At 41.5% G+C, this 12,433-nt stretch overlaps 1 protein-coding gene across 1 annotated transcript; it reads left to right on the forward strand.

Annotated features, from left to right (window-relative positions):
- The first annotated feature begins 416 nt into the window (after nt 1-416).
- On the forward strand, nt 417-12,098 carry LOC143420743 (protein NLRC3-like). Its single transcript, XM_076888866.1, has 7 exons — nt 417-458; nt 2,438-2,642; nt 2,794-4,591; nt 5,786-5,959; nt 6,173-6,346; nt 6,523-6,696; nt 11,858-12,098. Exons 1-7 carry the CDS (start codon nt 456-458, stop codon nt 12,048-12,050), a joined length of 2,721 nt encoding a protein of 906 aa, XP_076744981.1. The 5' UTR covers nt 417-455; the 3' UTR covers nt 12,051-12,098.
- Nucleotides 12,099-12,433: the final 335 nt, after the last annotated feature.

The raw sequence follows: 12,433 nt of genomic DNA on the forward strand, positions 1-12,433 counted from the left end.
AAATACGAGACTCAGAAAACTCAAATGAAAACTCAAATCAAAGCAATGAGAAAAGGACTTCTTGTGTTAGAATGAAAACATATGGAAGAGGTCAGGTTTCAAACACTCGATGAATCTGCTGCACAGTTACATTCAGGGACCTTTGGCCTCCTGAGAGCATTAGTTGATGGTTCATCACAGTTTTCTCAAAGTTTCCTCTGAGCTTCTGCAGCATCATCACTTCCATCACTGATGAAAGAAAGTTCATAGAAAACAGAAAATATATCTTCACAATCTGAGAGTCTAAAACTTGACAGACTTGATTCAGATGAAGTTATTTGAGCAGAAACTCCTGGATCTTTATCCTGTGTTGATCTAATCCTTCATGGTTCTTCCACAGAGTGGAGCAGCAGAGCTCAGAGGTTCCCAGTGGTCAGTCTGCCCAGCAGCATCAAACACAGCTGGACTCCATATTTATGGTCTGTACATGTACAACAACTACTTTATTATTAATAATAATGCATTTATTTATAGGTCCCTTTCAGAACACCAAGGACTCTGTGGACTAAATGACCAAAAGAAAACAAACTTTGAAATCAGACGGTGCAAATGTGATCACAGGGAAACGTTTTAAACATCGAGGCTTTAAACAGAAACCAAAGTGAAACAGTTTGTAGTCGAGATCAGTGGGAATGAAGCTGAATAACTGTTTCTTCAATAACTTTGAGCTCTTAAAAAACAAAAACTAGCTGAAAGTCTGGCTGCTCTTATGAAAAGTACAGAGAAATTATGGGTCGCTCAACACTTGTACACAATATAAGAGTTTAAATAAATCTAAAGAATAACTCAAAGTCCTACAATCATACTGATAAAGTCATCTACAGCTAACTATCCAAGTGGATTTGTTTAAGACAGCTCCATCTGCTGGTGGCCCTCTGCAGGTGCATGAAAGGGGCATGTTTATAGTGAAAGTAGTAGAGAAAGTAAACCCCACGGGAAGGAGGAGGACTCTCAGCAGCTTCCAGCTCATATTCAGACATTTGACTTCTCACTGAAAGCAGCAAGTTTGAGTGTCTGTACCTTAGTTAGAAGAGAAAACATGTCAGTAGTAATTAGAGTTGATTGAGCAATGCTGTCCTTGTAATGTAGTTTATGATTTTTATGGACAAGTCCAGTTTTTCTGTAGAGCCTCTCAAGTTGGTGACAGCAGCAGTGGAAGTTCACGTGTAAACCAGAGCAGCAAATCAGGTCCAAATGTGTTGTTCACAGTGAGTGGGATCATCATTGGCTGCTATGTTAACCTCCTGCAGCAGGATGTCTTTGGTCAGAGAATGGATAGATCACGAAGTCATTGTTGAGTTTAGGGAGACAGTAGACAGTTGGAGGAGGTTCAGCCAGTTGACACACAGTAGATAAAATAACTGAAGGCAGGAGCAGACACCTGTATGACTTTCCACCTCTCACATAGATTATTTCCCTGGGCAGCGCCACAGGGCTGGTAGATGTAAACAAAGCTGGAGGAGAGGATTGATTCATCTGAGAAAAGTCACAGAGTTGTGTCTTGATGCTCAATCATCCAGGTACGTAAATCCCAAAAAGCTTGATTCTGTTCATCTGGATGTTTTCAGTGGGAGAAACGTTTCATCATCATCAGGTGACTTCTTCAGTCTCAGCTGACTGCAGGTTTCAATCTCATAAACAGGACATTTGTATGACTGAAACCAGCCCACTGAAGGAACAATGGGCTGGGAGGTCAGTTCATTGATCATTGGTACGCATATTGTCAGGACCATTGATCAATGGTTGTTGATCAATGTTCATGAGTCCAGTTCACAGAGAGCTGGGGAATGGCTGCAATCACAGCATGTAAGATGGTGACAAATGTACCCTTAGGCCCCTCCTCCATTCAGAGATGGTCTTTCCTTTTCACATAAATGGCCTCCTTGACTCCGCCCTCAAACCAGCGTTCACATTTACTCAGGACCTTCTTGATGTGAAGTTCTTCTGCTTCGCTGGCTGCTGTGTCTGTGGGGATGGTGTTTGTTCTGTGTTGTAGCGTCCTGATGACGCCCAGTTTGTGCCCCAGTGGATGATGAGAGTCAAACCTTAAATACTGATCTGTATGTGTAAACAGAGTGAACCTTTAAGACCAGTTGTCTGTACGATCAACTCAGTCACCTGAAACATCTCCAAGTTTCTGGCTTTGATCATCAACCTGTTGGTAGTTCAGCTCTGAACACCAGTGAAATGTTTCTCCCACTGAAATCGCTGCATTCATATGAACAGCATCAACGTTTTGGGATCATGGAGTTGTGGACAAAGTCTCAGTTAATCAGATAAAGTCAAACCTATAATTGGTAAAGAGTTCGCGGATGATATGCCCCTTGATCGTAAAGAAGTGGATGTTGTGTGGACTAAAGTTCAGAGTGGTGGGTCATTCATAAATATTCTGTTCCAGCTGCTGGAGGACAACATCATCACTTTTGTGAAGAACGAGCTGAAGAAGATCCAGAAGGCTCTGAATCCAAATAAGCCCCAGTGCTTGGAGTTTCAGAGGGAGGATGATGAGCAGAGGAGCAGCAGCAGAGAGGCATTTGTGAAGATCACAGTGGACTTCCTGAGGAGAATGAAGCAGGAGGAGCTGGCTGACCGTCTGCAGAGCAGTAAGAGGATTTATCTAAAGATTTAAGCTGCTGGATAAATGAGACACTTGTGACACCAGTGTGTTCAGTCATTTCTCAGTGGGTCAGAAATTGTCATCAGCATTTTGTAAAATATGATTGTTAAAGTTGTATTTTTATTATTATTATTCAGAACTTCCAGCTGCTGTTTGTCATCGTAACCTTAAGTCTAAGCTGAAGAAGAAGTTCCAGTGTGTGTTTGAGGGCATCGCTAAAGCAGGAAACCCAACCCTCCTGAATCAGATCTACACAGAGCTCTACATCACAGAGGGAGGGACTGCAGAGGTCAATGATGAACATGAGGTCAGACAGATTGAAACAGCATCCAGGAAACCAGACAGACCAGAAACAACCATCAGACAAGAAGACATCTTTAAAGCCTCACCTGGCAGAGACGAACCAATCAGAACAGTGCTGACAAAGGGAGTGGCTGGCATTGGGAAAACAGTCTTAACACAGAAATACAGCCTGGACTGGGCTGAAGACAAAGCCAACCAGGACATCCAGTTCATATTTCCATTCACTTTCAGAGAGCTGAATGTGCTGAAAGAGGAAAAGTTCAGCTTGGTGGGACTTGTTCATCACTTCTTTACTGAAACCAAAGAAGCAGGAATCTGCAGCTTTGAAGACTTCCAGGTTGTGTTCATCTTTGATGGTCTGGATGAGTGTCGACTTCCTCTGGACTTCCACAAAACTACAATCCTAACTGACCCTAGAAAGTCCACCTCAGTGGATGTGCTGCTGATAAACCTCATCAGGGGGAAACTGCTTCCCTCTGCTCGCCTCTGGATAACCACACGACCTGCAGCAGCCAATCAGATCCCTCCTGACTGTGTTGGCATGGTGACAGAGGTCAGAGGGTTCACTGACCCACAGAAGGAGGAGTACTTCAGGAAGAGATTCAGAGATGAGGAGCAGGCCAGCAGGATCATCTCCCACATCAAGACATCACGAAGCCTCCACATCATGTGTCACATCCCAGTCTTCTGCTGGATCACTGCTACAGTTCTGGAGGATGTGCTGGAAACCAGAGAGGGAGGACAGCTGCCCAAGACCCTGACTGAGATGTACATCCACTTCCTGGTGGTTCAGGCCAAAGTGAAGAAGGTCAAGTATGATGGAGGAGCTGAGACAGATCCACACTGGAGTCCTGAGAGCAGGAAGATGATGGAGTCTCTGGGAAAACTGGCTTTTGATCAGCTGCAGAAAGGAAACCTGATCTTCTATGAATCAGACCTGACAGAGTGTGGCATCGATATCAGAGCAGCCTCAGTGTACTCAGGAGTGTTCACACAGATCTTTAAAGAGGAGAGAGGACTGTACCAGGACAAGGTGTTCTGCTTCATCCATCTGAGTGTTCAGGAGTTGCTGGCTGCTCTTCATGTCCATCTGACCTTCATCAACTCTGGACTCAATCTGCTGGAACAACAACAAACAACATCCAAGAAGTCTGAAACAGAAGAATCTGCAAAGAAACACTTCTACCAGAGTGCTGTGGACAAGGCCTTACAGAGTCCAAATGGACACCTGGACTTGTTCCTCCGCTTCCTCCTGGGTCTTTCCCTGCAGACCAATCAGACTCTCCTACGAGCCCTGATGACACAGACAGGAAGTAGCTCACTGACCAATCAGGAAACAGTCCAGTACATCAAGGAGAAGCTCAGTGAGAATCTGTCTGCAGAGAAAAGCATCAATCTGATCCACTGTCTGAATGAACTGAATGATCGTTCTCTAGTGGAGGAGATCCAACAGTCCCTGAGATCAGGAAGTCTCTCCACAGATAAACTGTCTCCTGCTCAGTGGTCAGCTCTGGTCTTCATCTTACTGTCATCAGAAGAAGATCTGGATGAGTTTGACTTCAAGAAATACTCTGCTTCAGAGGAGGCTCTTCTGAGAATGCTGCCAGTGGTCAAAGCCTCCAACAAAGCTCTGTAAGTAAACATGTTGTCATCGCTTCATTGTTAAAATCATGGGAAATAAATCAGAAATGCTGAGTTCAAAGAGCACTGTAACATTTTTTTAAAATAGTAAATTAAATGATCATCAGTCACTCGGTAAATATATGGTAGTTTTAATGTTTCACTCCAGCATTTCTAAAACACACTTTGTTCTGTAACTCTTATCAAAGGACAATCCAGACCCAGCCTATAAGAACATGAGCTCTGATGCTTCAGCCCCTCTGACAGGTTTATTATCCTCAGCTTGTTCATTTGTCTCCAACTCCAGGAGTTTGGTTGTTTTATTCTAAAGCACAAACTTCACCTGCCAGACTTCACCTACATCTTTTTCTGATGTTCATAATTTAAGTTCAAGTTTGTATCTCACTTTCAGTGCACACTCTCCCTTTTTAAATATAAATCTCTGCTGTGCTGTCATGTTTTCATCCTGTATGGAGGGAGAAACTCGGTCTTCATTACTGAAATTGCCTCTAAGGTCGTGTTTCTTGTCAGTAACCATATGTAACTGTAAGGCTTCCATAACCAGTGTTATCACAGAATTACAGTGGGTTCACTCTGGGTCCTCTACAGTTTCTTCCCACTGTCCACAGACATGCAGTTAGGTTACCTGGTGATCCAAACTTCATGCAGGTGTGAGTGAGAGTGGTTGTCTGTCCCTCTGTGGGCTTAGTGGAAGAGACTGGATGGATCTCTGCTTTGTCTTTGATATATGCTGACAGCAAACATTCTCCATGAAGTCTGCATTTCAGCTCATCTCCTTTATACACACCTTTAACAGGAAGAGTTTTATACAGCTAGTGTTTAAAATCAAGTGTTATTCACAATACACAGGTAATGAGCATGATTATTGAATTACTAAAATTTTCTAAAATAATTGTTTTAGTTAATATTGTATGACAGTGTACACAGAATTATTAGCTCAGTAGGCAGAGTGGTCGCCCCATGATCATAAGGTCAGGGGTCGAATCCACCGAATAGCTACCTTGTGGTACCCCTGAGCAAGGTACCATCAAGGTACCAATCATGTGCACTGGACTGGTAGCACTCATAGTCTCATAGGTTTAAATAAATTTAAAAAAAAAAAGGGTTCAACATATAAACAAATTTAATTTGATCACATATATTGTTTGTTTTTTTTTGTTTTTGTTTTTTTCCTTTCTCTCTCAGACTGAGCAGCTGTAACGTCTCAGAGGAAGGCTGTGAAAATTTGTTGTCAGTGGTAAGCTCCCAGTCCTGTAGTCTGAGAGAGCTGGACCTGAGTACCAACAGCCTGAAGGCTTCAGCAGTAAAGCTTCTGTCTGCTGCAGTGGAGAGTCCACATGCCAAACTGAATGTTCTGAGGTCAGATCAATTTGTATTATGTTTAGTTCTGTTTGTTTATGTGTTTGATGTTTGTTTTTGTTTATGTCTTTATCCAGTTATCCTTGTTTCATAGCATTTTTATTCATTTCAAAGTTAAACAGAAGTTTTACTAACCTGCTCAGCACAAGACAATAAGCTATTGCACCTTGATTACACTTTAACAACAATCTTTATTCATGTTTTTATCTTCAGACTTAACATCTGTGAACTCTCAGAGGAAAACTGTGAAGCTCTGTCCTCAGTTCTCAGCTCGCAGTCCTCTAGTCTGACAGAGCTGGACCTGAGTATCAGAATGCTACAGGATTCAGGAGTGAAGCTTCTGTCTGCTGGACTACAACGTTTAAACTGTAAACTGAATACTCTGAGGTCAGATCAGGGAACAGTTTGTTTTTAGAATTCTTAATTAAAGTTCATACATATGATGTTGTATCTTAGTATCTTTATGTTTTCTTTAAAAATAGAAAGTCAACATTTAATGTTGTGAAATGTATTAACAAACTCTACATGAGTACTTGTTTTATAGATTGTCTTTTATTTTTCAGACTGAGTGGCTGTAACCTGTCAGAGAGAAGCTGTGAAGCTCTGTCCTCAGTCCTCAGCTCCCAGTCCTCCAGTCTGAGAGAGCTGGACCTGAGTAACTCTGACCTGCAGGATTCAGGAGTGAAGCTTCTGTCCGCTGGACTAAAGAGTTCACAGTGTGCAGTGGAAACTCTCAGGTCAGGATTCAAACTTTTCCACAGATGATCATTTGAAATGTGATTTATATTATTGTATAAACAGGTAACTTTTACAGCTGTCAAGTGAACTTTTATTCACATTTGAGTGGATAATTGGACTCTGAATTACTAAAAGTTGTTATAGTCATGTCTCTGTTTATTTAAAAAAATACTTCATGCACTGCCTAATTTAAAGATTTAGGCTCCTTTGGGCCCATAATATATATATTTGATTTCTTTGTGAATGAAATTAGGAGGATATTGGCGACTGCTGATTGGCTCGCTGTTTGTTTTTTATTCACAGTACTTAATTTTAAAGGCTGATTTCTCAAAATGAGATGTTTATCTTTTCTTCTACAACACGTGGAGCCACCAAATCTTCTTGCTTCATTTATTCATTACAGTTTGATTTAAAGAATATTAGACTCGTAACATAATAAATATATTTATTTCACTTCTTCTTGAGAGAAAGAAAGGGATGACTGGGTGAGCTCCAGTGGTTCATCCCAGCAGAGAGAGCGGCACACTGGGCTGCAAATGATCACAGTAGTAATGGCCATAGTTTGATAAAACAGGCAGTCTTACCCTGTAGATAATACAGGGTTCTGGTGCCTATGTGGGGGAGGGGAGTCGCCCGGTACTAACTACATACTACTAACTACCTCATTCAGATGTCTTCCGTACTAACCTTGATAACAAGTAACTGCAGTAGCCTTATAGGTCAAATCAGTTTCACCTGTTAAAGTTAGCTCCACTATTAATTAGGGGTGGGGGAAAAAATCGATACTGTGTAGTATCGTGATATTTTGTTTGCTAATAATGTATCGATACAGGGACAGCAGAAATCGATATTTTGTTACAAACAATTTTTTCTCTGAAGTCAACATGCTCTGGAGTCAGAGCATGTTGACTTCAGAGCATGTTGATCCTTTTTCTGAGCAACAATCCTGACATTCCTTCACTGTCCAAATGTGTTTAACTTTTTTTTTGGCAGCAATAAACATGACAGTTTACTTATTTTAATTTAAGACATGTTTAATTTTAATTAAGTTTGAAACTTTTTTATTTAATGTAAAATTATATATTTTTTTAAATTTACTTTCAAATTCTTCAGTTGCTGAAGGGGCTGCATAGTTTTCATAAATTGCATAGTTCAGAATAGCTATAATTGTACCAGATGGTTGCATTCAGTTAAGTTGGACTAGACTGTAATACAAACCGTTCAGTTTGTCAACAATAAAACTGACTGAAATGAGAGAAAGACTGAGTGTGAGACTTTGATATTAGATAAAATGAATATTGATAAAGTTTACCTTTATGTGCAGAATTTAAATATCGCAAAATATTTTAAAAAATCACAATAATATCGTATCGTGCGTTAAGTATTGTGATAATATCGTATCGCGAGTTGTATGGTGATTCCCACCTCTACTATTAATGGTGTCACTTGTTATTTCTGGGATGAGTTTAGTAGCCTGAACAGCTGCTTAAAGGAAAGTAATTAAATAATAAAAATAACCTAAGTCCGGGGGAACCTGCAAGAGCTGTTTGCACAAAGAATAATGCTCAGACTTTGAGGTTTTATCGTTTTACACAAGGTTTAAAAATGAATGTCCACAATTGAATTGCAGAAATTGTTATTGAGCTAATACTGATGTAGTTGTCATCTTTGGTAAGGAGAGGTTGGAGGAAGGATGAGCACAGTCAGGCCTAAAGATGCTCTTAATAATAATAATGGATTGCATTTATATAGCGCTTTTCGAGACCCTCAAAGACCCTTTACAATCCCACTACAGGGAGTGCAGAATTATTAGGCAAGTTGTATTTTTGAGGAATAATTTTATTATTGAACAACAACCATGTTCTCAATGAACCCAAAAAAACTCATTAATATCAAAGCTGAATGTTTTTGGAAGTAGTTTTTAGTTTGTTTTTAGTTTTAGCTGTTTTAGGGGGATATCTGTGTGTGCAGGTGACTATTACTGTGCAGAATTATTAGGCAACTTAACAAAAAACAAATATATACCCATTTCATTTATTTATTTTTACCAGTGACACCAATATAACATCTCCACATTCACAAATATACATTTCTGACATTCAAAAACAAAACAAAAACAAATCAGCGACCAATATAGCCACCTTTCTTTGCAAGGACACTCAAAAGCCTGCCATCCATGGATTCTGTCAGTGTTTTGATCCGTTCACCATCAACATTGCGTGCAGCAGCAACCACAGCCTCCCAGACACTGTTCAGAGAGGTGTACTGTTTTCCCTCCTTGTAAATCTCACATTTGATGATGGACCACAGGTTCTCAATGGGGTTCAGATCAGGTGAACAAGGAGGCCATGTCATTAGTTTTTCTTCCTTTATACCCTTTCTTGCCAGCCACGCTGTGGAGTACTTGGACGCGTGTGATGGAGCATTGTCCTGCATGAAAATCATGTTTTTCTTGAAGGATGCAGACTTCTTCCTGTACCACTGCTTGAAGAAGGTGTCTTCCAGAAACTGGCAGTAGGACTGGGAGTTGAGCTTGACTCCATCCTCAACCCGAAAAGGCCCCACAAGCTCATCTTTGATGATACCAGCCCAAACCAGTACTCCACCTCCACCTTGCTGGCGTCTGAGTGGGACTGGAGCTCTCTGCCCTTTACCAATCCAGCCACGGGCCCATCCATCTGGCCCATCAAGACTCACTCTCATTTCATCAGTCCATAAAACCTTAGAAAAACCAGTCTTGAGATATTTCTTGGCCCAGTCTTGACGTTTCAGCTTGTGTGTCTTGTTCAGTGGTGGTCGTCTTTCAGCCTTTCTTACCTTGGCCATGTCTCTGAGTATTGCACACCTTGTGCTCTTGGGCACTCCAGTGATGTTGCAGCTCCAAAATATGGCCAAACTGGTGGCAAGTGGCATCTTGGCAGCTGCACGCTTGACTTTTCTCAGTTCATGGGCAGTTATTTTGCGCCTTGGTTTTTCCACACGCTTCTTGCGACCCTGTTGACTATTTTGAATGAAACGCTTGATTGTTCGATGATCACGCTTCAGAAGCTTTGCAATTTTGAGACTGCTGCATCCCTCTGCAAGATATCTCACTGTTTTTGACTTTTCTGAGCCTGTCAAGTCCTTCTTTTGACCCATTTTGCCAAAGGAAAGGACGTTACCTAATAATTATGCACACCTGATATAGGGTGTTGATGTCATTAGACCACACCCCTTCTCATTACAGAGATGCACATCACCTAATATGCTTAATTGGTAGTAGGCTTTCGAGCCTATACAGCTTGGAGTAAGACAACATGCATGAAGAGGATGATGTGGACAAAATACTCATTTGCCTAATAATTCTGCACTCCCTGTATTCATTCACTCTCACATTCACACACTGGTGGAGGTAAGCTACAGTTGTAGTGGTAGGTTAGGTTTTGCCCAAGGACAAAATGACCAAGACAGAGAGAGCTGGCTCATCAGACAGACAAGCTCATCTTGTAACCTACTGGTTCGCTGGTCAGCACACCAGCTGACTAGCGAACCGGCTAACTAGCACACCAGCTAACTAGCAGACCAGCTAACGGCAGCCACAAGCTGAAGGACGATTAAATGTAGTGGAGATATCAGAGATGACACTGGTGTGTCCGATTCACTCTTTAGCACTCTGGTCACTCCGGTGTGTCAGCCAGAACACCACTGAAGGCCAAATGATCCCAGCATGTGGAATAAAGAGCTTAAGGTTTGGTTTGAGACACTTTATTCTTTCACTGATTGATTCTTGCGGCTGTGATCATGTGTGTGGTTTCTTACAAAAAGGAAGTACACAATACAAATACATGACAAATAAGATGAATAGATAAGTTACATATCCAGTTATATGTACGTACATCAGTATAGCTAATATAGCCATATATAAGGACAAAGATCACAGTACTATAACGCAGTAATGTTAAACACAAAGGTGTATATCTACATAAATCTGTCCTATCAGTGATCAGGGTACTGTAGTATACTTCCACTACATAAACTATAGAAACTAAACGACATTAGTGTGACTTTAAGTTACCATCAGTACAGACGAACTGATGGTAGTTGTACAAAATAAAGGCATTGCAATTATTGTGAAGGGCTTCCGGTTAAACTAAGATCAGCTGATTACCTCATAACAAATTGTTTGCTATAGAACGCAGCTCCCACTCTTCATTAATATCATGTACTGTAACTCCCAAGTAACCATGGTTACCCAGCCACGCCCAGTAGTCTCCAGAGAGACCAACAGCTGGTGCACGTTGTAACGCCGTGGTTTTCATAGTCTCTCCTTTTTCTACAGCTCATGTGTTCTTCTTGTGATGGTGCGTCTTGAGGGAGGCTCATACATGCCGTCATTTGTTGATCCTAAGAACGTTCCTCAGACCGACTTCTTCAACAACACTAATCAGCCTGCAGTTTGTAGCTACTCACTTCACTGTGGTGTTTGTTAGCTTGTCTTTCTTTGGTTTTATCCCGACTCCTCCCACAAGCTGATCCTACGTAGTCTGCCCAAGCCTCCCACCTCTGTTTGTTTGGGTGGTTTGTTTGCTGCCATCAACAGCGTGTAATGCATTTAAGTGATACTTCAGACATGAAGTACTGCGACAATAAAAAACTCAACTTTGCTTAAAAATAACTTTAGTTGTATCAACACTGCCCTCTGGAATAATTAGACTTTGGTGACAAACTGATGTGATCTCCATGTTTCCTTTGTTGGACACTGAGCACACTGAGGTCAAATCTTTATTTATCCAGTTCATCTGTAGGCTGAGCTCAGTCCATCCATTTAGTGAAATGATGTTTAAAGGTCTCCTTGTTCTGTGAGCGTGCACAGATCCTGAAGCAGAAAGCCTGGGTTAACAGAGAAATGATCATCACTGTGATGATGCTCACCATCTCTGACTGGGATTTGAGGTTTTGTCAAAGCAGCAAAGAAAGCCTGGCTATGTTGGACTGGGTGTGGAAGCAGCTCCCAGTTTGAGTTCAGGAGACAGACACCCTCTCTACTTTGACGATCAGCTTCAAACTTTCCTTTTTGATAAAACTTATAGTTAGAGCTGGATCAGGTGACCCTGAACCATCACTTAGTTATGCTGCTATAGAGATGGATAACAGATGGATTGTTGTTTTGTGTGTCTGCAGTCTGTCAGGCTGTCTGATCACAGAGGAAGGCTGTACTTCTCTGGCCTCAGCTCTGACCTCCAACCCCTCCCATCTGAGAGAGCTGGACCTGAGCTACAATCATCCAGGTCCCTCAGGAATGAAGCTTCTGTCGGCTGGACTGAAGGATCCAGGCTGGAGACTGGACACTCTCAGGTATGGAGAGAATGTCTGATATAGGAGGAAGAGCTGGAATCATTTCCTGTGTCTTTCACTCACTTCCTGTTTGTTCACTTCCTGTTTGTTTCCTGCAGATGAGACATGAACAATCACACATGCAGGAATATTTTCAGGGACAGACACACTAGTCTAGCTGGATAGTACATGGATATTTATGTAGGGGGTCTTCAAGGAGTCTGTTTGCAGGAACATTAATGATAACTGATAAGTCATGTTGAGAGTTTCATTAAAAGTAGACTTACAGTTAGGTAATATTTGGACAGAGACAACATTTTGTAACTTTAGATACAAGTATCAGCCATGTGTGTGTTTCCCATGCTGTATGTCCACAGTCACAGTGACAGTCAGTGACACTGACAGAAGGATGAAACAAGGCTG

This window comes from Maylandia zebra, linkage group LG2 (assembly GCF_041146795.1).
Source record: "Maylandia zebra isolate NMK-2024a linkage group LG2, Mzebra_GT3a, whole genome shotgun sequence".
In the NCBI taxonomy this organism is placed as follows: Eukaryota; Metazoa; Chordata; class Actinopteri; order Cichliformes; family Cichlidae; genus Maylandia; species Maylandia zebra.

What these genes read in the sequence shown, in the direction of transcription:
- LOC143420743 (XM_076888866.1), top strand. An exon ending in GCCAAACTGAATGTTCTGAG is followed by an intron (nt 5,960 to 6,172) that starts GTCAGATCAATT and finishes TTTTATCTTCAG; the next exon opens with ACTTAACATCTGTGAACTCT. An exon ending in TGTGCAGTGGAAACTCTCAG is followed by an intron (nt 6,697 to 11,857) that starts GTCAGGATTCAA and finishes GTGTGTCTGCAG; the next exon opens with TCTGTCAGGCTGTCTGATCA.